At 39.3% G+C, this 13161-nt stretch overlaps 1 protein-coding gene across 1 annotated transcript in view; it reads right to left on the bottom strand.

Annotated features, from left to right (window-relative positions):
• The window catches only part of DICER1 (dicer 1, ribonuclease III), a 44115-nt gene that overhangs the window by 15950 nt on the left and 15004 nt on the right, over positions 1-13161 (bottom strand). Inside the window, 11 exon segments of the mRNA XM_019918455.3 lie at positions 847-1627; positions 2593-2768; positions 3206-3311; positions 3590-3772; positions 4758-4911; positions 5115-5328; positions 5557-5736; positions 7984-8123; positions 8789-8864; positions 9842-9974; positions 12528-12682. Of these exon segments, the coding sequence (XP_019774014.2) occupies positions 847-1627; positions 2593-2768; positions 3206-3311; positions 3590-3772; positions 4758-4911; positions 5115-5328; positions 5557-5736; positions 7984-8123; positions 8789-8864; positions 9842-9974; positions 12528-12682 (2298 nt within the window).

The raw sequence follows: 13161 nt of genomic DNA, 5'->3' as shown, positions 1-13161 counted from the left end.
TAGAAGTATACAGAATTAAATCAGGTAATTAATATATGTAAGGTGACGAGGGTAGTGTCTGGCTAGAGTAAGTACTCGTAGGTGTCGGCTAAGAATCTCATCGCCTCTGAAATCTCACTGCCCTCAGTGCCTTCCTTGCTGCCAGACTCTACATCTGTCTCATTTTCCACTTAAGCTTAGACTTCTTCAAAGGCCCAAATGATCACGCAGCGCGGTTAGGTTTTGCTTTTCAACTCATGCCGCATTCTGCTTCCAGCCTGACCATTTAAAACTACCGCTTTATTAATATTAATAGTCCCTTACACAAGAAGTACCCTCAACACGCACCTCATTCAAAACAGTGCCGACTCTTCAGCCTGGCACCGAAGACCCTCCATAATACAGCTTCAGCCCACCCGCCTTTTCAAGTCTTTTCTCGGATCTTTCCCCACTTTCTCCACAGTTTATTCACCGAGTCCTGACACGCTCTGCCATATGTTCCCTGTTTACACACTACAAACGCACCTCTTCTGTTAACGCCTCCCCTGATCACAAGTGATATTCCTTCCTTCTGAGCGCTTAGCAGTTTTGTGTGTTACTTGTCAAGCCGGTGCATGGCGCCTTGTGACATCTCTTTTATCATCATTTAAATATTTATCTCCGTTACTTTTCTTCCCTCAATCTTAATTCCACGCTAAATTTAGTGTCACTCCCACAGGGGTACAGAGGAGGCTCCAGCTGCCCTGTCGGGTGTGGCAATCCCTGCGGTAACACTTTCCTCAACCTCTGAAATTTATCCGATGCTTGAGACCACTTTTATGCACACTGAATAACATAACTGCTCAAAATCAAAGGACGCTTTCTTACCTTTTTGCTTCTCATATAGGAAAGGCGGCCCTCGTGAGCATCGGGGTAAGTGCAAAAGAGATACGTGGTGATGGCATGCTTTAGGAAGGAGTCGCCAAGCATTTCGAGCCGCTCCAGGTTAAATCCATCACTAGCATTTGAAAGGGTCAAAGCCTGAAGAATAAGTCCTGGGTTTGGGCCAAGCGTTCTCGAGGAGTACCCGGGAGAAGGGCTCTGCTCAGAAGCCGTCCTGTCCGTGAGCGCCTTACCAGTCTCTGTAGTACCAGGCACGGCGGCCATCGTGGGACTTCCATCTGAGGTAGATTTGTTAGCATTTCCATCAAGGTATTTATTACTCAGTAGAGTACATTCATCGCTGGGCTTGGGCTGGTTCTCATAATTGTATAAATTCTGAATGGGATATGAGGTAGTTGGTTGTACAGGTATTTCCTGCTTGTAGTAATTCAGATGGTTTCCTTGGCAAAAGTCTCTGTTAGCTAAATCGTAACTGCCATTGGCGAGATTTTTATTGTAAGAAAGACCATTAATTGCTGTCAGATCTGTTGAAACTTCAATTTGGAGCTTACCAGGTGACTCGAACAACGTTCTGCAGTTCACAGACATTTGGTCGTGATTTTCTAGACAGGAGGTTCTATTAGCACCTTGACGTGCAGCATTTTCAAGGACGACAACTGTGCTGTGCTTACAGTGATTCTCATTTTCAGCTGAAGAGGAGTTAGCAACTGAGATGAAAGATTTGCTGTCAATAGATTTTTTCCACCCGAAGTCTAAGTTGGGGTATCTGCAAAGACATTTTTATAGCTTTTCATCAGATCCTTCAAAAAGGCTAGGCTTAGAGCAAGAGCAATTTGAGTAAAAATTAAATAAACGAAGATCCCTATAAATATACTCCTACCTTAGCAGATAAATAAGTTTCCAAGGCAGAAACCAACACACCTGGAACTCTGCACAGTGTAAACCATCAAGTGGGACATGGGTCTCTGCACGGCGTAGGGCTTAGCTCATGAAGCCTGGGGCCAGCCTACGGGACCTAGAGCCACCGACTGCGAGGGCTGGGACCCAAGGCCAGCCAGGTAACTAGCTGGGTAACCTGGGACAACTTACTTCATGTGTCTGTACCTCAGCTTCCACACCTGGAAGAGGAACTAACACCTCTTACACCACAGGATCCTAACAATGAAATCATCTGACATGAGCTACAGCATTTAAGCCAGTGTCTGACGCTGTAGTAAGTACTCAATAAATGTAGGCGTGATCATTGCTATTATAAAGTTCCTCGTTTCCTGAACCATCTTGGTCTTGCCAACTGGCTAATTTCTTTACAATGCAGAGTCCTGACAGGTGAGAAGAAAGTAATGAAGACAGAGACCACACAGAGGCAGTTGCTCTTTCATGTACATTTGATTTTATAAAAAAAGGAAGCGTCTTAAAATGTCAGCAGTGGCAAACAACTGTTTTCATATTCACTTTAACTGCCATCTCTGAAGGGGGAATGACTGTTTTTGACCTCAGGCTCTCCTCTCCAGCTGTAACTTCCCAAGAATGTTAGACTCATTGACCCAATGTATAGATTTTCACTTATGAGTCAAGCGATGCATTTATTTCACGTATTAGATAGGCATCCACGTTTTCTTTCTAATCTTTTCAAAATTATTCTACATACAATTAAAATGTGAACTTAATTCCGCTCCTCTGCCAGCAGGACCTCACGAGCCGAGCTCTTCCTGGCCCACAGCACAGGCGTACCTAAAATCCGCGGGCAGTGACCTCACTCCCACACCAGCGTCGCCGGCTGTCTGCGCTCTTAGCTCCTCTGCAGTCAAAAGGCAGTGAAGGCGATAAAGTATGCTGGGGAGACAAACCGCTTTTCTCCACAGTGATGCTGGAATTGGATGTATAGCACAGAGTTCTGGAACCAGTATCTTTGAGTAAGCAAAAATGTGGATAAATATAAATTGTGGATAGACAAATAGAAAGCAAACACACAAGAGAAGAAAAAATGAAACTTAAGGCCAATTTCACTAATGAAGAAAGACAAAAATCATAAACACTAGCGAGAAATCTTAAAAATATTCTTTAAAATAACCCTTTAAGGAAAATGGGATTTATCCTAGGATTTACATGGATGATTTCATGATATAATTGCTATCAGTGGATCAAGTATAAAAGCCAAACCTCTCACACTTACCAAAAAGACATTCAAATGGAAGTCAATACAACGTATTAATTAAAGCCAAACAAAACCTAAGGGTTGGGCAACTTCCAGAAACCTCACGAATCACTCAATTCACTTGATAAAATAAAATTCAAACTTATCTTTCAAAACATTAAGTTATGCTAGTCACGATTAACTCACTACCTGTTTATTCTGCAGACTTTCCCATTTGGCTTTCCTCTTTTCAGCACTGCTTAGAGGAAGAGCTTTCCCCTTCTGATTCAAATGGCGAGGTGTCAGAAGATTCAGTCTATAAAAATTTCAAAATAATTTTATCCAACAGACAAAAACAAGTACACTCTCACAGTGGTTCTAAAACCTCAGTGTGTCTACAAGTCACCCGAAGAGCTCATTTAAACGGCAGACCGCTGGGCCACACTCTGGGCAACTCTGTGTGCAAAGGACCTCCTGAGTTCAGAGCCCACATACAGGTGGGCTGTGTGGACTGTGAACCTCCACATCTGCCTACTGACCTCTGGAAATAATGCCACAAGTGAAATCACAATGTCATTTCTAGAGCTCCTTTACCTTGAAGATGTGTGGTCCACATCCAGCAGCGGCTGGTTGAGATTGGTCAGGTCAAGGTTATACTTTGTTTTATAATATTCTGCAAAAGTTTCATATTCAGGGGAAGGAAATTTACTCAGGGGGGTAAGATCGGTGTACACATCAGCTACATAAAATCGATGAGGCTGATCAAAATTGCGGTATCTAAAAAGGAAAAACAATCAGTGACTTTCTGGTTTAAATCAACTATTCTCAAAACACAACTGTTTTAATATGCAGTTAATGCAAATTATTTGATTTTAAAGAGTTCAAAAAGGTTAAAAATAAATAACATGAAAGAAACTTCAATTCTAAATAATACATTTCAAGTGGATTTAAGACGAGAAGAACTACATTTATATCAAGTAAAAACTGACTCCCCCCTTTCCCTATTTTACTACCGTCCTTGTTCTAAATATCTATACTTTGATAACACATGAAAGCTAAATGGCACCTTTAAGTATCTCTTAATTTCATCAGTATAAATAGTATAGAAAACTTTCAATATCTAAACAACCAAGTAAATACTTTGTATATTACTAATGCTAAACATGAAAGACACTTGCCACATAAAATGTATTACTGCAGCATTTATGATATTGATAGGTTGGTGTTAGCTAACATTTAAAATATGGCTTTGAAGTACACAAAGAAAAAAGAAAACAAAAACAAAAACCAAAGACTGAATTGCAGCCAGTACTTTACTTCTTTAAAAAGTGCAGTGTTTAATTTTATTGATTAAAAACTCCATCCCCTAAATTTTTACAAAATAAGAAACAAAGCATAGTAATTTACTGTTTTCACTGCACTTAATAACACTATGCCTTTGAACAATTCTAATAAACTATTATTTACACCCGAATTCTTTAAGACTGGGGATTAAAAGGATGGAGGTTTTAAGAAGAAAACCTATCAACATCATTCAGATGATCTGACCTTCACAAAGTCAAATCCCTTCATCAACAGTGTTATGGGTTTTGTTTTTGAAGTAAGTAAACTGGAGAGAACAGGTCCACCATGAAGAGATACCTATATTTTCTACTAGTAACATCAATGCCAAAGTCACAGGTCACTTACATTCCCCATATGAACAAGGGAATCTTCTGAAACGACGTATCACCACCACTTAGCCTTCCACTTAAAATCTTACCTTGGAATGATAACTGCATCTTGGTAATCTTCTAATTTAAAAACAAAGGGAGTTTCTTTTGAATACTTTGTACTGGGAATGCCTATGCGAGCTTCAGACTTCTCGATATCTTCCATGAATTTAAAGTCAATGTCCAAAGTGCTGGAGTCATTAACTTAGGGAAGAAAAAGACCCTTTAGCTTGTTAAAATACAATAATACAGGTAAGATCTTTACTCAAGCTATATATTCATTACATGTGTCTAATTCAGAGTTATCAAAGATATTCCTGTAGTTTATACAATAAGCTCATTGTTAAGCAACAGTTTCATTTTCTAGCTAGTATACAGAAACACTTTAGAGTCTGGGTCCTTCTTACCAACATTAAGAGGTAGAACACAGTATGCTGAGTCAGCGTCTGTGGGTTTAAATTCTAGTGCAGGTTTTTCAAGCCGAAGAATATGTGAGAATATATACTGGTGAAGTCTTGTAATCAACTCAAGCATTTGTAGAGATAACGTGAAACCAGACTTCTTCAACTCAATAGATATGGTAACCTCTCCAGAGCGTGTGTACACAGGAAAGTGCGGAATCTTAACAAAAAGAAAAATAACGCACCCCCAAGGTTAGCAGATGTTTCAGTCCATTACAAACATTTAACTTCAGAAAAGCAATGGTGCTTTGTATCAGGGGAACAGAAGAGATACCTTAATTTTAAAATATTAAACATTCGGAGGTAACAAAAGATAGTTAAAGTAGCTTTTCCTTTTTTAAAAAGGAACAAGACAGTTCAACATCAACAATTATTATGAAATGTCTACCTGAGGTATGGGTTTGGCTGTCAGTATTCCAAAGCATCTTGTGGTATCCTCAGGGGGATAAAGCTTCCGCCTTCTAAAGTTGAGTTCATCAGGTAAAGGTGTCGTTAGAACCATTCCTATCACATACAGGTAACAAGGCTGATCGGGCTTGGGGTAGCTATCCCTCAAACATTCTGGAATCTGGGATTGGAAAGAAAAATTAAGCATCAAGTTCAAGTGTATTAACCTCTTTTCCAGATGTTGGCAAGATAACAAATTTATTCCTGGCTTTACTAAAAGCTGATGAGAGAAAACTGAGAAAATATCCAAGGCAGGAGACCTCCTAATTTCTTAACCTCACTGGACAGTCGGCACTTCTGGGTCTGCAAAAGTATATAAAACCGTCAAACACTGCAGGGTCTTTCAACACAATACTGTGCATTTGATCTATTTCTTTTGACTAGAGAACAAACTCTTTTCTTTCTTGGGTTTCTTAGTCTTTACTCACTTGTAGAATACCAGAAAATAAAGGTAGCCAAATTTTTAAAATCCCATGTAATCCTGAAACTCAAAGATAACCTTTATTAACACTGTGATATACTGTATCATCTTCCAGACTTTTTCTGGAATAAATGTATACATTCCAGAATAAATGTATATAAACATACACACATACATATTTTTCACTACAAATGGAATCACAAGAAAAAGACTGTATCATAACCTGATTTTTATCTCCAGTTACTACAATGAGAACATCTTTCAGGGTCAACACCAATCAGTATCATTTTTAATGGCCATCTCATTGAAGGCGTAAACCATGACTTAAACTAAGATTGCTTCTGAACTTTCAATAATCATACAACCTCACCCAATAGTCTTGCAGTTTCTGAGGCTCAATAATATAAATAATTATGCCCACAGTTAAAAGGTACAGAAATGCTGGCTATGGGATAATTATAGTTAATAGAATATCAGATAATACAGAATGCACCTATTAATTAAACAGGATGCAAAGCAGTACTATGCTTCTCAAAACACTTATTGGTGATAACATATGATGTCATATGAAACTAGTCCAGTAATCTCTAGGATAAGTGTTAGAGCAGGAAAACTGGATATGAGGAAATAAGCATTTCAGAAAATCGGATAACTTAATTCATGATTTTTGAAAAACTGACATGATTTTGAATCTTGAAAATGCTTAGCTGGGTGCAAACTTTTTAAAAAAGTAAAAACTCAATAAAACTGCAAAAATAAAACAAAAAAATCATACATTTAGGCCAAGATCAAAGTACACAGCAAATTTTTGCTTCTGTTTGGGGTTTTTATAAGGTAAAAATATTGACAAATATTTTTTAAATAAGTATTTCAGCCCAGTATGGTTACAGCTAGAACTATGCCACAGATCCAGCTAGACACAATACATTGAAAAAACTAATTTTAACTCCAGTCTAGCCACATCCTAACTCCCGACAAGTAACTGTGCTTGCACCTGCTGGTGTGCCCCTCATCTGGATGGGCACTTGCCTGTTTTATCATACACACCCTCTACGTTTTAGCTCCAAACATAAGGTAAAGCAAGAACCTTGACACTAAAGTGAATGAAACAAAGAATGTCCCTTTAAATGACATTAACACACTCTGGATAGAATCTGATAGATGAAATTGAGCTATTTGTAATGACGTGGATAGACCTAGAGTCTGTCATACAGAGTGAAGTAAGTCAGAAAGAGAAAGACAAATACCGTATGCTAACACATATATATGGAATTTAAGAAAAAAAAAAATGTCATGAAGAACCTAGGGGTAAGACAGGAATAAAGACACAGACCTACTGGAGAACGGACTTGAGGATATGGGGAGGGGGAAGGGGAAGCTGTGACAAAGCGAGAGAGAGGCATGGACATATATACACTACCAAACGTAAGGTAGATAGCTAGTGGGAAGCAGCCGCATAGCACAGGGAGATCAGCTCGGTGCTTTGTGACCGCCTGGAGGGGTGGGATAGGGAGGGTGGGAGGGAGGAAGATGCAAGAGGGAGGAGATATGGGAACATATGTATATGTATAACTGATTCACTTTGTTATAAAGCAGAAACTAACACACCATTGTAAAGCAATTATACCCCAATAAAGATGTTAAAAAAATAAATAAAAAATGAAAAGCCAATAAGAAAAGAAAAAAGAATCTGATAGATGAGTCCAGGAATCCTTTTGAGAAGAAAAACAAAAGCAATGTCTGAAATGAGAAAGAGTACACAGTGTCCACATGACAGCGAAGGGGCTGATCTGAGAGAAGCTGTGAACGAAGGAGGGAAACGAGCTGAGATCCAGAGTGGGCTAAACTACAAGGGTTTTGGAAGCCAAGCAAAGGAACCTGGACTTGATATAGCAAGAAATAAAGTCAGAAAGGCTAGATTTTTACTCGGTTCTAACCAATACTAACCGCTTTTGGGTAGCACTGTCTTCGTTTTGTGGAGCCTGGTCTTCCTGGAACACTGGTCTCTTCTTCGTCATGTAAATCAAGCTCTTCTTCGTATTTAACAGTCTCTTTCCCAACTGGCATCAAATGGTCATCCAGTTCGCCTAAGAAATGTAAAGAGAGTTAACAAACAATCCTGATTTTGCCTCTCTGACTCATCAGTGAATAATCCAGAGGAGCACTATGTTAGGAAGCAACTGGAAAAGTCATGAAAACTAAAGCATCTGTGCCTTTAATAATACAAAAGTTATCAGATGTGATACTTAAAGTCTATTGACATTTGTATATTCAATATGATCAGGATTATAAATTCTGTTCTAAGATTAAAAAATAAAAACATGAACAGAAAACTAGCACATGTCATCCGTTTACAAATGCCACTGGAAAACGAGTCTTCCCATTAAAAAACAAAAGTTTTAATTTGTACACTAACATAGACTAATTTGAGACCGATACATTAAAACACAAAACACAAATGTTCATGATTCAACAGTTACTAGAAGACCTTTACGTACTTATATACTGAAAAGAGGTCAGGAAACGGGAGCAAATAAATTGTAGCTGTTAAGCTGTGGAAAACAGAGCTCCTCCACCTTACACGGGATCTTCAGTTACACCATACTTACACCTGTCTTCACCGAAGCACACCAAGAGCAACAGGCTCACAGCCCGCATAATCCTTAGGCACCTATGAAGCCCTTGATGTGCTTTTGTTCTACAGTGTTTTTAACTTTATTTTTATTTACACGTGCCTTTCAAACACTCTTACCAATTTTGTGCAGTTTTTCACAGCAAATGAGAGCTACGACTCTTTCAGCCAATCGTATACAGCTCATTGGGGGACCCTGAAAGTAACAAAAAATGTGACCATTATATATGCAAGAAGCTGTATTATTATCATTAGTGCGTAAAACATATATGAAACCTCTACCCCGAAATCTTTAAAGTTGAAATTTACCAGAACAATGTTCCATTTTGAAAAACGTCAGCAAGTTTAAAAAAATCCTAATCTCCATAATTTGAAGAGCCATCTTTAAAAATCCTGCCCAGGGCTTCCCAGGTGGCGCCGTGGTTAAGAATCCGCCTGCCAATGCAGGGGACACGGGTTCGAGCCCTGGGCCGGGAAGATCCCACATGCTGCGGAGCAACTAAGCCCGTGCACCACAACTACTGAGCCTGTGCTTTACAGCCTGTGAGCCACAACTTCCGAGCCCGCATGCCACAACTACTGAAGCCCATGAGCCTAGAGCCCGTGCTCTGCAACAAGAGAAGCCCCCACTCGCGGCAACTAGAGAAAGCCCGTGCGCAGCAACGAAGACCCAACACAGCCAAAAATAAATAAATAAAAAAGCCTCCTGCCCAGTAAAACCTACATAGTTATAACTAAGATTTTACAATTTTGATGAATTTAAATTTTAGTAAGAACTTAATATATCAGTATTGAGACTAAGAATAGCAGTTACACAAAGGCTGATTTTCAAGTCAACAACAAAATAACTAGAGCAACCCGGCTGCATTTAATGAATTCTGTGTCACTGTAAGTATCTAAGCCACAGATCAATGATTCTGCCAGAAATGTTTATAGCAGTAAGATCTTAAAGGAAACTTCAGAGGTTATCTAATCTAATTCTGGGAGTCTACGAATTATATAGTCTATTGAAGATTGGAACATATAGTTGACTACAAAAGAGATTTACAAATTTACTTTTTAAAGTAGATTTAAAGCCAAATTTATCTGCAACTTGCATAGCCTTAGAGAAGTTGAAAACAAATCTATTAATGACATATTTTAAGGCACAATCATTTCTTTTTCTAAACTTACAACAATGGAGGCTCGAAGAGGTGAGTTAATTGGCAGATAAAGAGTTGAATAAAATGTACCATCAGGCAACTCTCGGGTTCTACATTTAGGAGCCAGGTGAGTAAACGGATCACTTGGTAATCTAGCACAGTATCTGTGAAGAAAAAGAAATTCTGATGCTGAGTCTACAACTGAGAAACAGAGGAAAAATTTTTTTGATATTCACATTCTAAAGTTTGATTTTTTTATGCCCCTCTTGCCCTCTACTGGATTGGTATTTATATGTGGAGTCTGAGCTACACTGCTTCAAACTTGCAATAAGATGGAACAGTACATTTATACACATAATGGAACATTCTGCAATGATGTTCTTTCTGTATCTGTGCTGTCTGACAGGGAGGCCACTGAGCACGTGCAATGTGGCAAGGGCAGCGAAGGAACTACATTGAAATTTGAATGTAAATAGCCATACGCGTCTAGCGCTATGACTGGACTGTGCAGAAAGTACTGCTCAGAACCCGTTAAGGGAATAAACTGGCAGTGTTGGTCCTTAATGACCTTACATTTGCCCACAACCGCTGGGGTCTATGCAAGGACGGCATCAGAAGCGGGCCCAGTGTTCACACAAAGGAGGGCAGCAGAACAAGACGACCACCCAGCAGCAGCACAAGGAGAGCACTGCAAGCAGGGCAAGAAGCCAGCCTCGAGGGAGCTGGGGCCCAAGTCAGGAGGGTGCTGGGACAGGAAGCCAACCCAGTGGGGGCCAGGACACACGCAAGGAGGGCAGCGGAATGGGCAGCAACCCTGCAAGGTCAGGACCTGTGCAATGAGGGCACCTAAACGTGGTGGCAGCCCTGCAGACTGCTATATATAGGGAGACTGAACAGTCAAGTAATTCTTTTGAGGACAATGGGAATCAGATTCCTCACTATTAAAAAAGCCAGGAACAAAGATGGAAAAAAGGGAAGCTAGAATAAACCCTCTGGTGTCATGTTAAAAAATGGAGTAAACAACAGACAGGTAGTCAGGTACAGAAATAACTACAAACGTGTATTTATATAAATGTTTATATAAACGTGTATGTGAATAGGTATAAACATTTTCTAGCTCCATCTACGAAACAGCCTGGTAGCAGTAATACTCCAGAGGCAATGAACACACCTAGTGCGCGGATCTTGGTTTCTAAACACAACTCATTCTCCACTAAAAGGAACCAGGACCTTTTGGAGAAATAGCCAATATCTAGGCTGCGGCAGGGAAATTATGAGCCTAGAACATCTTAGTGTGCCATAAAATACAGAAATGTTCAAAGAATAACGGCGACATGTTAAAAAGACATAGAAGCTAGAATGAAGGGGCCCCACCAGCCAAATTTTACACAATTTTAACAACAAAATAAATGACAGCAAAAGACTATAAATGACTGAATAAAACAGAAGCCCATTAGTTCACATTGGATAAAAAAATAAAAGGAACAAATAAACGGAGAGAAGAGAAAGCTCTTCCTCACAGTAAAACGACAATAAATACCAGAAAGAATAATGCAATCGGAAAATCACCATTTTGCAGACATCACAGAAATAATCAATTCAGGCAAGAAATATCAATTGAGTACTGACACTGATGGGTGAAACTGGGAAGAGGAATAAATTTCATATAATCTCAAAATATCTCCCCACGAAACAGTCACTAATTATAAAGGGGGAAAAGGCAACTTTACAGTAGAGAAAGCTGGCAGACCTTACGTAAGTGATCAAAGTCACCACCATAATAAGAGGACAAATAAACACTGAGTGACCCCATTAGAGAGAATGAAAGGAACGCAGCATCACTTCCATGATATGCTGGCCGAGAACACATAACCTGGGTCTAATCATGAGAAAATATCAAATAAACCCAAACTGAGAAATGACTGGCCTGTCATCTTCCAAGGTTTCAAGGTCATTAAAGTCAAGGAAGGACTGAAGAATGGTTCCAGGTTGAAGGAGACCAGACAGATGAGAAAAATGGGTACAACCCACGATCCTGGACTGGACCCTTTCACTCCAAGAACATTCTCGTGAAACTTGAATGGGTCTCTCTGGGTGAAGGGTATATGTGAGTTCTCTGTAGTACTCTTGCAATATTTTAAAGTCTAAAATTGTTTCAAAATAAAAAGTTAAAAAGAAAATCTTATGTTTTCTGCTCCTTTATTTTGCCTCTGCACAAAATTTATCCTGATACATAATTTAGCTATGTATCTGCTTTTCTTAGTTCTTAGACATGTTATCACCAACTCAGGACAAAGTAAAACAGAACATACTCCAAAAAAAAAAGGTTAATTTATCATAATCTTCCATTACTGCTAATGGAAAATTCAACATCCACCAACATTCATGACACAAAACAAGTTTCAAGATTTATAAAAGAAGAGTGAGTGTTGCAAAATTAATTTCAATCTAATTAAAATACGCATGCCTTCATTATGTCAGCCTTGTCAATGAGAACTAAACATTTATTACTATGCAACACTGGTTTTGCCTTCTGACAAAAAAGAACAATGAACCAAAAAAAGCAACTTCTTTTCCTTCTCTCATCCAAGTATCACAGGCCATAAGCAGAAAGATTGGTGATTGTTTGCAAAAGGTAAACAACACAATACTTATAGGTTTAGACTTAAATCTCGCAATTCTCACAGGCTTTCCATGCAAATGATTTGATGCCATACCTATTGATGTGTCCAATGGCCGTGTTGATTGTGACTCGTGGACCACCATCATCGGGCCTCAACACATATGGTGGGAAAACATCATCATCATCCACAACAGGCTCAATGTCAGTCTCCCCGGTATCAACTGACTTGGAACATTTGTTTCTCAAGATCTGAACATTTTAAAAACAGAACTTATGAGAACAAATGCTTCTTCTGCCATTAGTTGTCTGCTTCTGTACCTACAGAAAAAGCTCTCTTGACATGAAACATCTCTCCTAAATACACTGCAATACTCCATAGTTGCCTGCTGCTGAAAATTTCTCCTAATTAATCCTTTCCAGCTCCAATCATGTGGAGAAGTTCCCCATACAGGTAACAAGGCTTAAAAGGTACTGTACCTACCTACACACACACACACACACACACACACACACACACACACACACACGTGATCCCCAGTCTTTCATGAGTACAGGGGCTATGTCATCACTCTCAAATCACTCTGCATCTTAAGCAATCAACTGTTACTACACTGTCCACATAAACAGTACACTTCGCAGGTCTTCCTCCCTAGTAATCCATATGACCACTTTCACTGCTATTTTCCTGTAAAATACTGCTGGCTCTGTGTAATTACTCTCAACTTTCT

The sequence above is a fragment of the Tursiops truncatus genome, chromosome 2 (genome assembly GCF_011762595.2).
Source record: "Tursiops truncatus isolate mTurTru1 chromosome 2, mTurTru1.mat.Y, whole genome shotgun sequence".
Taxonomy (NCBI): Eukaryota; Metazoa; Chordata; class Mammalia; order Artiodactyla; family Delphinidae; genus Tursiops; species Tursiops truncatus.
This window is presented reverse-complemented; position numbering and strand designations above follow the sequence as displayed.